General features: G+C 45.8%; 1 protein-coding gene across 4 annotated transcripts in view; it reads left to right on the top strand.

Annotated features, from left to right (window-relative positions):
- micu1 (mitochondrial calcium uptake 1) overlaps positions 1 to 15,626 on the top strand; it is a 101,618-nt gene that overhangs the window by 47,061 nt on the left and 38,931 nt on the right. For 2 of the 4 annotated variants that reach the window (XM_014157973.2, XM_014157976.2), the window contains 2 exons: positions 10,697 to 10,702; positions 12,146 to 12,260. In XM_014157973.2, the coding sequence (XP_014013448.1) occupies positions 10,697 to 10,702; positions 12,146 to 12,260 (121 nt within the window). The remainder of the gene's footprint in view (positions 1 to 10,696; positions 10,703 to 12,145; positions 12,261 to 15,626) is intronic. The other 2 variants (XM_014157975.2, XM_014157977.2) reach the window with 1 other exon arrangement.

The following is a 15,626-nucleotide window of genomic DNA, read 5'->3' as shown; positions in this document are numbered from 1 at the left end:
CTCGTCCCAAACTATCTCAATTGGGTTGAGGTCGGGTGATTGTGGAGGCCAGATCATCTGATCCAGCACTCCACCACTCTCCATCTTTGTCAAATAGCCCTTACACAGCCTGGAGGTGTGTTGGGTCATTGTCCTGTTGAAAAACCAACGATAGACCCATTAAGCGCAAACCAGATGGGATGGCGTATCGCTGCAGAATAGTGTGGTAGCCATGCTGGTTAAGTGTGCCTCGAATTCTAAATAAATCAGACAGTGTCACCAGCAATGCACCATCACACCACCTCCTCCATGCTTCACGGTGGGAAATACACATGTGGAGATCATCCGTTCGCTAATGTCCATTGCTTGCGTTTCCTGGCCTAAGCAAGTCTCTTCTTCTTATTGGTGTCCTTTTGGTAGTGGTTTCTTTGCAGCAATTCGGCCATGAAGGCCTGAATTCACGCAGCCTCCTCTGAACAGTTGATGTCTGTTACTTGAACTCTGTGAAGCATTTATTTGGGCTGCAATCTGAGGCTGGCAACTCTAATGAACTTATCGTCTGCAGCAGAGGTAACTCTGGGTCTTTCATTCCTGTGGCGGTCCTCATGAGAGCCAGTTTCATCATAGAGCTTGATGGATTTTGAGACTGCACTTGAAGAAACAATAAAAGTTCTTGAAATGTTCTGTATTGACTGACCTTCATGTCTTAAAGTAATGATGGACTGTATACCCCCCTACCTTGTCACAACACAACTGATTGACTCAAATGCATTAAGAAGGAAAGAAATTCCACAAGTGAACTTTTATGAAGGCACGCCTGTTAACTGAAATGCATTCCAGGTGACTACCTCATTAAGCTGGTTGAGAGAATGCCAAGAGTGTGCAAAGCTGTCATGAAGGCAAAGGGTGGCTACTTTGAAGAATCTCAAATATAAAATATATTTTGATTTATTTCACTTTTTTGGGGGGTTACTACATGATTCCATATGTGTTATTTCATAGTTTTGATGTCTTCACTATTATTCTACAATATAAAGAAGAACCCTTGAATGAGTAGGTGTTCTAAAACTTTTGACCGGTAGTGTAGTTGTCAGTGGGGAGGAAAAACACACTGTAGAAGTTTCTCTGGTTTTATTGCATCTCAACTTCAGCAGAGTGTAAAGTGCTTAACCAAAGTCACGGGTTGTGTCCCCAAAAGGGACCCTATTCCCTCTTAAGTGCACTACTGTTGCCCAGCGCCCATTTGGGGAATGGGGTGCCATTTGGGGCACGGTCTCACCACCACCCCAGCAGGATAGAACACTGGCCAAGCACCAAGTAGTGCATTAAACATGGATCCATTTCCATCAGGAATCATTGGATTGGTAATCCAAAACCCTCCACAACTGATTCTTGGCACTGTGGATGTCGGAGTGGAATGGGTTTAGTGATCAACGGAAAGTAGGCCTAGTATGGTTAAGATATAGAGAAACAGACAGACGGAAGGACTGGGAAATAAAATACTGGGCCATCTTGGTGGGTTATCTTCTGCACCAGTACAACAGGGAAGGACGGAGAGTGCTTGTGTGCATACACAGACACCAAGTCATATATATCTATATCTGCTGCTGCCTGTCTCTTCAGTGTCTTTATCTGTTACTCTGCGGGTTTATACCTACCCTCCCTGTTACTCTGTGGGTTTATACCTACCCTCCCTGTTACTCTGCGGGTTTATACCTACCCTCCCTGTTACTCTGTGGGTTTATACCTACCCTCCCTGTTACTCTGTGGGTTTATACCTACCCTCCCTGTTACTCTGTGGGTTTATACCTACCCTCCCTGTTACTCTGTGGGTTTATACCTACCCTCCCTGTTACTCTGTGGGTTTATACCTACCCTCCCTGTTACTCTGCGGGTTTATACCTACCCTCCCTGTTACTCTGCGGGTTTATACCTACCCTCCCTGTTACTCTGTGGGTTTATAACTACCCTCCCTGTTACTCTGCGGGTTTATACCTACCCTCCCTGTTACTCTGCGGGTTTATACCTACCCTCCCTGTTACTCTGCGGGTTTATACCTACCCTCCCTGTTACTCTGTGGGTTTATACCTACCCTCCCTGTTACTCTGTGGGTTTATACCTACCCTCCCTGTTACTCTGTGGGTTTATACCTACCCTCCCTGTTACTCTGCGGGTTTATAACTACCCTCCCTGTTACTCTGTGGGTTTATACCTACCCTCCCTGTTACTCTGCGGGTTTATACCTACCCTCCCTGTTACTCTGCGGGTTTATACCTACCCTCCCTGTTACTCTGTGGGTTTATACCTACCCTCCCTGTTACTCTGCGGGTTTATACCTACCCTCCCTGTTACTCTGTGGGTTTATACCTACCCTCCCTGTTACTCTGTGGGTTTATACCTACCCTCCCTGTTACTCTGTGGGTTTATACCTACCCTCCCTGTTACTCTGTGGGTTTATACCTACCCTCCCTGTTACTCTGCGGGTTTATACCTACCCTCCCTGTTACTCTGCGGGTTTATACCTACCCTCCCTGTGGCCAGAGGATTAGATACAGGTTATACCTGCTAGGTGACCTTTAAACAGCAGGGATGCTCCTTGTTTAACTTGTAGCACGGTGAGACACACCAAGACCCAGAGATATGGTGCGTGAACAGGAACAAGGCTGTCTGATACCTAGCAGGAAGGGAGGGTAGTGAGACAGTACTCACAGCCCTGTCCAGTGGAGGTCTGATACCTAGCAGGAAGGGAGGGTAGTGAGACAGTACTCACAGCCCTGTCTAGTGGAGGTCTGATACCTAGCAGGAAGGGAGGGTAGTGAGACACAAGCCCTGTCTAGTGGAGGTCTGATACTAGCAGGGGGAGGGTAGTGAGAGTACTACAGCCCTGTCCAGTGGAGGTCTGATACTTAGCAGGAAGGGAGGGTAGTGAGACAGTACTCACAGCCCTGTCTAGTGGAGGTCTGAGACCTAGCAGGAAGGGAGGGTAGTGAGACAGTACTCACAGCCCTGTCCAGTGGAGGTCTGAGACCTAGCAGGAAGGGAGGGTAGTGAGACAGTACTCACAGCCCTGTCCAGTGGAGGTCTGAGACCTAGCAGGAAGGGAGGGTAGTGAGACAGTACTCACAGCCCTGTCCAGTGGAGGTCTGAGACCTAGCAGGAAGGGAGGGTAGTGAGACAGTACTCACAGCCCTGTCCAGTGGAGGACTGAGACCTCTGCTCTTCTTTGTTCTGCGTGTAGACCTTTTCAGGGAGTATGAAACAATATGGGTCAGGGTAGACTGGCGCCAGGGCACGGATTACATCATCTGCTACACCCGTGTGTGTGTGTGTGTGTGTGTGTGTGTGTGTGTGTGTGTGTGTGTGTGTGATCAACCACACAGGACCATATGCTAATTTGAGTGTGTCACAACAAAGTACTTGAAGACAAACTTCAACACTTGCCAAGCTGAGATGCAATAAGAAACTTCTACTCTGTTAGTGCTGAGTGACAACATCCTGTTCCCCTGTGTTATATCTCTCCCTCCCTTTACTCTCTCTTTCTCTCTCCCTTTACTCTCTTTCACTCTCTCCCTTCACCCCCGCTTCTATGCTTCCATCTTTCTCTTCTGTCACCCTCTCTCGCTCTCTCCAGCCTTGTCCAATGCTTTGGCGCTGCTGTAGCTCTTTCCCAGCATGCTCTGCTCCTTGCCTGTGTCTGAAGAGGAGACCGTACTGTATGTAGAGCGGCACGGGTCTGCAGGTTATAGCTCCCCCTCTCTGCAGCCAGCATGGTGGCACCACAGGGTGATCTAAACCCAGGAAATGAATCATCTCTCCATTTGCTGGATAGCTTCTTATGGTCCTGGTCCAATACTTTTACTGGGTTGGCGAAACAAAGCTACTTTAGAATCTTGCTTTCAACAACCCTCTAGTGTTAGGTCAGTGATTATGGTTGCATCCCAATTCTCCAACGTTCTTTTGAAAGTGTACACTTGTGCTTTTAAATCCAAAGCTACTTCGTGCTTTCACCAAGCCACTAGTGTTCGATCAATGATACCTCAAGAAAGAAGGAAGGGGGCATTTTTCCAGCCTTGGAACAGAGCCCAGAACATAGAATTAGAATGGATAGAACATTCTACTCATTCTATGTCTTTGGCCCATTGAAACCCCTTTCTTCTATTGATAGAATCCCAGCACTAGAATGATTCTATTGATAGAATCCCAGCACCTGTGGCCTTTATCGCTCTGTGATGCCACGGCAACCACTATGTGTCATGTGACTGGTTGCGACGCCTGTCACTGACAAAGGAATGCTGACGGGGGCTGCTGCCATGGAAACAAACATGCCTGTTGTCTTGTCTTCACACAAGTTCTTGTTGTTATAGCTACTGACTTTTATTCTGTTTCAGCGGCAGGAACAAACTTTCCAAGGACAGCTGTGTGTACCAGCCTTCCTCCCTCCTCCCCATGCTGTGTCTTACTCTCGCTCTCTCCCTCACTAGCTCTGACTGTGTTGTTCAACACACACACACACACACACACACACACACACACACACACACACACACACACACACACACACACACACAGAGGTTGGGCTGGTGTGATTTGACTGCACACCTGGCTATCTACTCAAGGACAGCTGTTGATCCTTAGTGACCATAATTGTTAATTGAACGTCAGTAGCAACACACACCATTTCTCTGAGATTCATTCACCTTTACATGTGGTTGCCTTCGCTCTCTCTCTGAATATTTCTATCTAGAAGTTATTAGCAGCACACCTGCTCTGCTAGTCAATCCTCTGGAGACCTGGCTGGTGTTCAGTAGAGTACTATCTAATCATTTAAAAAAATATCTGTACTTGTCTCTCCCCCCCCCCAAAAAAGGGTTTACTTTGGTGTTTCTACGATGATCTGTAACTGTATTGATCCAGAGAGCCATATACGGTGCCTTCGGAAAGTATTCAGACCCCTTCCCTTTTTCCACATTTTGTTACGTTACAGCCTTATTCTAAAATGGATTAAATAAATAAAAATCCTCATTAATCTACACACAATGCCCCATAATGACATCATAATGCCCCATAATGAAAAATTTAAAACAAAGACCTTATTTACATAAGAGTTCAGACCATTTGCTATGAGACTCTAAATTGAGCTCAGGTGCATCCTATTTCCATTGATCATCCTTGATGTTTCTACAACTTGATTGGAGTCCACCTGTGGTCAATTAAATTGATTGGACATGATTTGGAAATGCACACGTGTCTATATGAGCTCCCACAGTTGACAGTGCATGTCAGAGTTCCTCTGTGGACATGGGAGAATCTTCCAGAAGGACAACCATCTCTGCAGCACTCCACCAATCAGGCCTTTATGGTAGAGTGGCCAGACGGAAGCCACTCCTCAGTAAAAGGCACATGACAGACCACTTGGAGTTTACCAAAAGGGCACCTAAAGACTCTCAGACCATGAGAAACAAGATTCTCTGGTCTAATGAAACCAAGATTGAACTCTTTGGCCTGGATGCCAAGCGTCACATCTGGAGGAAACCTGGCACCATCCCTACAGTGAAGCATGGTGGTGGCAGCATCATGCTGTGAGGATGTTTTTCAGAGGCAGGGACTGGGAGACTAGTCAGGATCGAGGGAACGATCAACAGCGCAAAGTACAGAGATCCTTGAAGAAAACCTGCTCCAGAGCACTCAGGACCTCTGACTGGGGCGCTGGTTCACCTTCCAACAGGACAATGACCCTAAGCACACAGCTAAGACAACGCAGGAGTGGCTTCGGGACAAGTCTCCGAATGTCCTTGAGTGGCCCAGCCAGAGCCCGGACTTGAACCCAATCAAACAGTTCTGGAGAGACCTGAAAATAGCTGTGTAGCGACGCTCCCCATCCAACCTGACAGATATTGAGACGATCTGCAGAGAAGAATTTTTTTTAAAAAGTGTTTTTGATTTGTCTTTATGGGGTATTGTGTGTAGATTTAATCCATTTTAGAATAAGGTTGTAAGGTAACAACATTTGGAAAAAGTCAAGGGGTCTGAATACCTTCCGAATGCACTGTAGGTCTCTGTAATATCAGAACTAGAATTCTGTAATATCAGAACTAGAAGCTTGTGACAATCAGCCAATGAGGTCAATTTAAATCTGTGATGTCAGAACTAGCAGCTTGTGATTGGCTTTCTCTCCCTGGGCCTCCCTTCAATCAGCCAAGCAGGTCACTTTTAAATTCTCTGTTTATTTCACCTCTCTTAAGTGTCTCTTATCCCATAGCTGCCTCACATGACCCCATAGCACAGTGAACCAGCCCACACAGACAGACAGGGCAGATTTCCATATCTGAGACTTTTCTCTCTCTCGGTCTCTCACTCTCTCTCACGCATGCAACAGTGCGTACACTACATGACCAAATGTATGTGGACACCTGCTCGTCGAACATCTCATTTCACTATCATGGGCATTAATATGTAGTTGGTCCCCCCCCTTTGCTGCTATAACAGCTTCCACTCTTCTGGGAAGGCTTGCTTCAATTCAGCCACGAGCATTAGTAAGGTTGGGCACTGATGTTGGGCGATTAGGCCTGGCTCACAGTTCCAATTCATCCCAAAGGATTTGGATGTGGTTGAGGTCAGAGCTCTGTGCAGGCTGGTCAAGTTCTTCCACACCAATCTCAACAAACCATTTCTGTATGGACCTTACTTTGTGCATTGTCATGCTGTAACAGGAAAGGGCCTTCCCCAAAACTGTCATTGTATGCTGTAGTGTTAAGATTTCCCTTCATTGGAACTAAGGGGCCTCCTCCACCAAACTTTACAGTTGACACTGTGCTTTGAGGCAGGTAGCGTTCTCCTGGTAATCCGCCAAACCCAGATTACGGGTTTCCAATGGCGGCGAGCTTTACACCACTCTAGCCGATGCTTGGCAATCTTAGGCTTGTGTGTGGCTGCTCGGTAATGGAAACACACTTCATGACAATCTAGACAAAGTTATTGTGCTGACGTTGCTTCCAGAGGCAGTTTGGAACTCGATTAGTGAGTGTTGCAACCGAGGACAGACGGTTTTTACACGCTTCAGCACTTGGCGGTCCCGTTCTGTGAGCTTGTGTGGCCTACCACTTCCCGGCTGAGCTGTTGTTGCTCCTAGACGTTTCCACTTCACTATAACAGGCGGCAGCGTAGCCTAGTGGTTAGAGCGTTGGACTAGCAACCGAAAGGTTTCAAGTTCGAATCCCCGAGCTGACAAGGTACATCTGTCGTTCTGCACCTGAACAAGGCAGTTAACCCACTGTTCTTAGGCCGTCATTGTAAATAAAAATGTGTTCTTAACTGACTTGCCTAGTTAAATAAAGGTAAAATAACAGCACTTACAGTTGACCGGGGCAGCTCTAGCAGGGCTGAACTGACTTGTTGGAAAGGTGGCATCCTGTGAAAGTCACTGTGCTCTTCATTAAGGCCCTTCTACTGCCAGTGTTTGTCTATGGAGATCGCATGGCTGTGTGCTCAATTTTATACACCTGTCAGCAACGGGTGTGGCTGAAATAGACGAATCCACTAATTTGAAGGGGTGTCCACATACACTATATACACAAAGGTATCTTTTCTCTCTCTTTCTCGCGTGTGGTGTTGTACAGGGCAGATAGATGATCATACATTAATGTATGATTATCTATCACTGCTGTTAAAGAGGACCAGGCCCAAACCGCCACGGGTGCCCGGGCCTCACCCCAGAACCAGGCCCCACAAACTCAGCATCCTAAACGAACAAAGGTTCTTCTCTGATGTAGCTCTGTAAGTGGCTTAACCAGCTGTGTTTGGAAGTGATGGCGAAGCGTTGATGAGAATAGCTGAACGGCGCGGCGCCCCCTGGTGCCTAGCAGTGTCTGTTGATATTGACAGGAGCTAACCTTGTGGGTTGACACTGACAGGGGATCAACTATTTTCAGACTAGATTCAATCTGATTTCAAACAACCCCCTGTTTTTTTTGACATGTCTGCTTTGAGCTCACGTTGGGGACAGGGGATGCTTCTCTGACAAAGCACGTCGTTGTTGATTGGAAGCTTAACTTCAAACTGAGTGTTTTTATAAAGCACCTGAAGTATCCAGCTAGGACCAGGATACATATAGTATGTATATCTATCTATTTATCTATGTACTGCACAGACAGATCTGGGATCAGGGAATAGACTACACACAACCCCCACTTTTAATAGCCTTTCTTTTGAACTGGATATTTCCCAAAGCAGCAGCACTACATTTAACTTGCAGCCAAGTGAACTGAGTTGAGAGATTGAGTCTTTCTGCATGCAACCCTCTGGCTGTATTGTGCTCATTCAGTCCAGTGACTGTGACTCAAGCCTTTGTTAGTTAGACTCTGGGAGTTCAGTTGAGTTTTGGCCTAGTTGGGTTCCCTGGAAAGCCACTCAAATGAAATAAGTTGAGAGATTTAGATTTATGCATGCACGCATCTGGCTCTTTTCAGGTCTAGTGAGAGTTCACTGGAGTGTTGGGCTAGTAGTTGACTTCAGCTGGACTGCTAGCCTGGCTGGACTGCTAGCCTGGCTGGACTGCTAGCCTGGCTGGACTGCTAGCCTGGCTGGACTGCTAGCCTGGCTGGACTGCTAGCCTGGCTGGACTGCTAGCCTGGCTGGACTGCTAGCCTGGCTGGACTGCTAGCCTGGCTGGACTGCTTGCCTGGCTGGACTGCTTGCCTGGCTGGACTGCTTGCCTGGCTGGACTGCTTGGGATCATCTCATATGTTGGTGTAAAATCGTCTGTCCAGGCTTTTACCCTAACCCACAGAGTTGTCTCTCTCTCTCGGTCTCTCGGTCTCCCTGTGGCCTAGCCTACCCTGGCCCAAGCGCTCTCTCTCACTCGCTCGCGCGCACACACACACACACACACACACAGAGTGCTGGAGGAGTAATCACACAGTGCAGTTGACTAGAGCCTGCAGGGCCTCTTGCATAGCGTGACAGAGACTGACAGACACACACACACACACACAGGGGAGGCAGTACTTACTTAATTAACTCCAGCACTGCAGCAATTAGGATTACACTCCATTTTAACATACTGGTTGTTTCTCAAATGGGTCCCATTCCTTAGATAGTGCACTACTTTTGACCTGAGACCTATAGGCCCTGATCTAAAGTAGTGCACTATATAGGGACTAGGGTTCCATTGGTGATGCAGGCTAGAGCTCCGGGAGCAGGATGTTATTAACTAGGACCGTCTCAGTGTTTTTATAGAAATACAACCTCTAGAGTTTATCCAAGATGTTTCTGGTTTAGCTGGGGAAAAACTGTCTCACAAGCACATTCAGCTGAGCCTAAATCAACACAGATTACACTTCATATTATTACAAAAATTCAGACGAGCCCGTTTTTATCAAAGACACAGAGAGGAGTCCCAAGTGGACTGCAATTCTTTATATAGTGCACTATGTTCCACCAGGGGCCCTGTGGTTTACGGGGGCCCTGTGGTTTACGGGGGCCCTGTGGTTTACGGGGGCCCTGTGGTTTACGGGGGCCCTGTGGTTCACGGCACATCAAGTCCGTCATCTGACAGAGAGCGATTTTAAGGGAGATGGAAGGATAGAGAGAGACTGAGTAAAGTCTCCGGGGAGGGAGATGAGTAGAATTGTATTCTACTTTATTTGTACTGTACACTAGTTTATTTTACTATATTGTACTGTACTCTACTGTGCTTTATTTTATTGTACTGCGCTTTACCTTGATGTGCACTACTATAGTGTCCTGTACTCTATTATACTGTACTTTAGTGTACTGTACTTTATCATAATGTACTTTATTGTACTGTACTCTACATTAGTGTGTGTGTGAGCACAGGTTATTTGCCTAGGGCCCACATGTCCAATCTGTCAACTGGTACCATTCAACCCAAACACAAGTCAAAGCCCCCACTATGCACTCATCCACAGTGGTACCACACCTGCAGACATCACAGACAGACACCTTACACAATCACCAGCTGGCTTTCCTGTCTCTCTGTCTCCCTCTCTCACCCCTCCTCTCCTTGGGTTCTCTCTCCATTTCAGCCGTAGCGCTGGATATAAAATATTCCTCTCTCGCTTCTCTTCCTCTCTCTGCCGTCCTCCTCCTCTTCTCTCTCTCACCCACTCCTTCCCTTTTTATAAATGTGTAAAACATCAATAATGTATGTAATGATGGAAACCAGATTTGCTATATTTACACCCGTGACACATTATATAATATATAGACCGTGGTCAAAAGGAGTGGACTAAATAAAGGGAATAAAAGTTCCATTTGGGACAGAACTACTATTATGAGTCCAGATGACTCTGCTTATTGGGTGTAGTGTTCCTGGCCAGTGTCCCAACTGGCCCCCTATTCCCTTCATAGTTATGGGGGCCCATATATAGGGTATAGGGAAAAGGGTGCTATTTGGGACAGCCTAGGTCTGTTTGGGTAAAGGCACTATGTACTTAATGTTTCTATGTTTGACTTTATATTAGAGGCTAGGTGTGTCCCTTGTGAAGAGTCAGGATGTAGTGTTTTAACCCCTTCTCTCTCTTTGTCCTCTCTCTTTGTCCTCCCTCTCTTTTCTCTCTCCCTCTTTTCTCTCTCCCTCTTTTCTCTCTCCTCCCTCTTTTCTCTCTCCCTCTTTTCTCTCCCTCTCTCCCTCGTTCCTCTCTCGCTCTCCCTCTTTCCTCTCTCTTTCCTCTCTCTATCTTCTGGACTCTTCTATCAGACGGAGGTAACTCCTGTTGGTTGGTCTGGTCTCAGCCAGGCCTTGACTTGACCCAGACTTCTGCATGCTCTATATAGGGTAGTCTGGTGACACACTGTACTTGTTCTCTCTCACTGGGATCCGTGTTTAATTCAACCACCTTCCACTCACCCACTGTGATCTCTGTGCTGTAATGGACTCTCACTGTATCTCCCACTGTGCTGTTTCTGCATGTTACAACATCACTGTTTTATTATCACTTTATTAATGTCCTTTTCTTCTGTCTGTAGTTTTCCTCTGTCTGTGTGAGAGTCTATGGTCTGAATAACCGGACCCAGATAAAGCCTAGATCAAACATGTTCGGTGGAGAATATCCATTCTAATTACCTTTATTAGTTTAGAACTAGGCTTAATCTGAGATTCTCCCACTTGTGTGAGTCAGTGTGAATACCTTGTGTGTGTGTGTGTGTGTGTGGTGTGTGTGTGTGTTATATGCTGAGTGTACAAAACATAAGGAACACCTTCCAAAAATGTAGTTGCACCCCCTTTTTGCCCTCAGAACAGCCTCACTAGGTCAGGACATGGACTCTACAAGGTGTTGAAAGCGTTCCACAGGGATACTGGCCCCCATGTTGATTCCAATGGTTCTCACGGTTGTGTGAAGTTGGCTGGATGTCTTTTGGGTGGTGGACCATTCTTGATAAACACAGGAAACTGTTCAGCGTGAAAAACCCAGCAGAGTTGCAGTTCTTAGCACACTCAAACCAGTGTGCCTGGCACCTACTACCATACCTTGTTCAAAGGCACTTAAATCTTTCGTCTTGCCCATTCACCCTCTGAATGGCACATACACAACCCATGTCTTAAGGCTTAAAAATCCTTCTTTAACCTGTCTCCTCCCCTTCATCTACACTGATTTGAAGTGGAATTAACAAGTGACATCAATAAGGGATCATAGCGTTCACCTGGTCAGTCGGTCATTGAAAGAGTTCCTAATGTCTTGTCCACTCCGTGTATAATAGGACACTTGTTGAGGTGAGAGAGAGAGACCTTGTTTCTCTATTTGATGTCTGAGTTATTATGCTACTGTTTAGGATCAGTTTATATTGTGTTGTACTGTGCTGACTAACTTTGATTCCTCACTGCTCCCTCTGCCTGGATGTGTGACATGTATGTAGCACTTGCATGGTTGTTTTCACTGTGTCGTTAGCATTGTGTTAGCATATGTTCTAATCCCTACTGTGTATTAGCATTGTGTTAGCATATGTGCTAATCACTACTGTGTATTAGTGTGTTTATGTGTGATTTGAAGGGGATCTCCATCACGTCACACACAGTGAGGATCCTCTCAGTCTTGATAGTAGTGGTGTACTGCAACCCAAACCTGGGAGGTTCCCCTTGCTCACACTGGCTGTAACTAGTGTGTCTCTCTCTCTACCCCTCTCTCTCTTTTTTTCTTTTCCTGAGTAGAAGATTTCCCAGGAGAGGGAGAAGTTTGCAGATGAGGACAGTATCTTCTTTACGCTGGGGGAGTGTGGTCTCATCTCCTTCTCTGATTACATCTTCCTCACTACCGTGCTCTCTAGTAAGTCCCATACACACACAGGCCTCGCTTTGTAACTGACTCGCACAGACAGACCGACAAGTAGAGTGGTGACACCAAGGTTGTGGGTTCAATTCACACACATACTACTGAACCCAGTAACCCATGTTGATCTGTGTAGTGAAGGCCTGAACCCAGATGTTACAGTGCCTTCAGAAGTATTCACACCCGGCCTCCCGAGTGACACCGCGGTCTAAGGCACCGCAGTGCTTGAGGCGTCACTACAGACCTGGGTTCAATCCCAGGCTGTGTCACAACCGGCCGTGACGGGGAGTCCCATAGGGCGGCAAACAATCGTACCAGCATCGTCCAGGTTAGGGGGGGCTTTAATTGCCTCATCACACTCTAGCGACTCCTTGTGGTGAGCCGGGCGCCTGCAGGCTGACATCGTCGTCAGTTGAACTCCGACACATTGGTGCAACTGGCTTCCAGGTTAAGCGGGCAGAGATGAGACGAGATTGAAATTGGGGAGAAAAATATGTATTCACACCCCTGGACTTGTTCCACATTTTGTTGTTACAAAGTAGATTAAAATAGGTTAAATTGTAATTTTGTTGGTCAGCGATCTAAACAAAATACTCTGTCAAAGTGGAATAACAATTCTAACGTTTTGTTAAACATCTCAAAAAGAAAACCGTAATGTATCTTGATTAGATAGTGATTTGGAAAAAAGTATTTGATCCCCTGCGGATTTTGTACGTTTGCACACTGACAAAGAAATAATCGGTCTAATTTTAATAGTAGGTTTATTTGAACAGTGAGAGACAGAATAACAACAAAAAAATCCAGAAAAACGCATGTCAAATGTTATAAATTGATTTGCATTTTAATGAGGGAAATAAGTATTTGACCCCCTCTCAATCAGAAAGATTTCTGGCTCCCAGGTGTCTTTTATACAGGTAACGAGCTGAGATTAGGAGCTCACTCTTAAAGGGAGTGCTCCTAATCTCAGCTTGTTACCTGTATAAAAGACACCTGGGAGCCAGAAGCAATCAATCAGATTCCAAACTCTCCACCATGGCCAAGACCACAGAGCTCTCCAAGGATGTCAGGGACAAGATTGTAGACCTACACAAGGCTGGAATGGGCTACAAGACCATCGCCAAGCAGCTTGGTGAGAAGGTGACAACAGTTGGTGCGATTATTCGCAAATGGAAGAAACACAAAAGAACTGTCAATATCTCTCGGCCTGGGGCTCCATGCAAGATCTCACCTCGTGGAGTTGCAATGATCATGAGAACGGTGAGGAATCAGCCCAGAACTACACGGGAGGATCTTGTCAATGATCTCAAGGCAGCTGGGACCATAGTCACCAAGAAAACAATTGGTAACACAACTTACGCCGTGAAGGACTGAAATCCTGCAGCGCCCGCAAGGTCCCCCTGCTCAAGAATAGATATACATGCCCGTCTGAAGGTTGCCAATGAACATCTGAATGATTCAGAGGACAACTGGGTGAAAGTGTTGTGGTCAGATGAGACCAAAATGGAGCTCTTTGGCATCAACTCAACTTGCCGTGTTTGGAGGAGGAGGAATGCTGTGTCGTGTCTTTGGCATCATTAAACTGAGACATGTTTATCAAATAACTCTCTGTAATTATTATTACGCGATTAAACTGATTAATCGCGTAACTGTAATTAACTAGGTCGGGGCACCAAGGAAAATATTCAGATTACAAAGTTATAATTTTCCTAATATTACTTTCAGATATTATAATATCTGATCTATGAGTCCTCTGATTAATGATGTTCTTTACCTCATCAGTCTCATTCCAAACATCGTAAATTGTTGGTTATCTGCACGAACCCAGTCTTCACTATGAGTCATCCATACATCAATTGTCTTAAAATCATTTATTGACTAAATAAGTAATTCACAGAAATGCATAACAAACAGATATGGTTATAAGGAAATGATAGTAGAATGTGCCCTAGTGGGCTAGCGGCTTGTTAGACAAAAGGGGGGTGGGGTCAGCGGAGAAGACACTACATAGTTGATAAATATTACAATTGAAATGCTAATCCTTTGCACATGAACGCTCACTCATTCAGGAATAATTGAGATATATATATATATATATATTTACGCTCAGTGTGTCGTCAGGATCTTTGTTGAAAAGTTTGTTTCTGTTGGAAAGTTTTCCGCTCTCTCTGTCTCTCTCTGTGTCTCTCTCTCGGTTAGGATGGATAGTTCAGAGTGACATTCATTCATATCGTTATAGAATAGATGTTTTCGGCGGTTGTCGGTCTTCGCGTTCAATGATACTGAATTCCTAGCTGCAGACTAGTAATTAATATCAAAGACTTATTATTCTGTCGATATCAATAGTCTAAGAGTTTAACCACGTGGTATGGTTAAAGTTCAGAACGAGGAATGCATGGTCAAACCTTCAGCCAACTCGTGATGGAGGTCAGCTCGGTCTGGTGATAGAAACCCTGGGTGGGGGTAATATTCGGAATACAGAAAAAGGCTGTCTCATGATGCCTGGTCCTGTCTGTGTCCCTGGGGGCGTGCCAAGGACTTAGTTAAGACTACAAAGGGAATTGGAGTTTCCTTGATTTAAACAGTCCAAAATCACATTACACAATTTCACAAAAAGTTCCATCTTTATTCATTCGTTTTATACAACCATTTAGATTTAAGTCTCATAGCTGAGGCTATTGTATAAACATGATTATGGTAATATGTCTCATGAGTTTCACGAAATTGTACCAAACGGACTAGTTCGTAGCTGGATTCCTCACAGATCTTTTATAACTTCTCCAGAACATAAATGTCGTTCGGTTCTCCAGTCTTGTGAGGTGGAAGAATTCCTGGGTTATTTCTATGAAACCCACTCTCTCTTTATACTGCGGCCATGAGGCGGGACATTTTCTTAGGAATTTACGACCGCTCTCCCAGAGCCTGGGAAGGGGGAGATAGGGGGATGGTGCATAGAAAACCCAAAGAGGGCAATGTCATGACAGCTGCCTATGACCCCAAGAACACCATCCCCGCTGTCAAACATGGAGGTGGAAACATTATGCTTTGGGGGTGTTTTTCTGCTAAGGGGACAGGACAACTTCACCGCATCAAAGGGACGATGGATGGGGCCATGTACCGTCAAATCTTGGGTGAGAACCTCCTTCCCTCAGCCAGGGCATTGAAAATGGGTCGTGGATGGGTATTCCAGCATGACAATGACCCAAAACACACGGCCAAGGCAACAAAGGAGTGGCTCAAGAAGAAGCACATTAAGGTCCTGGAGTGGCCTAGCCAGTCTTCAGACCTTAATCCCATAGAAAATCTGTGGAGGGAGCTGAAGGTTCGAATTGCCAAACGTCAGTCTCGAAACCTTAATGACTTGGA

Source organism: Salmo salar, chromosome ssa19, assembly GCF_905237065.1.
Source record: "Salmo salar chromosome ssa19, Ssal_v3.1, whole genome shotgun sequence".
In the NCBI taxonomy this organism is placed as follows: Eukaryota; Metazoa; Chordata; class Actinopteri; order Salmoniformes; family Salmonidae; genus Salmo; species Salmo salar.
This window is presented reverse-complemented; position numbering and strand designations above follow the sequence as displayed.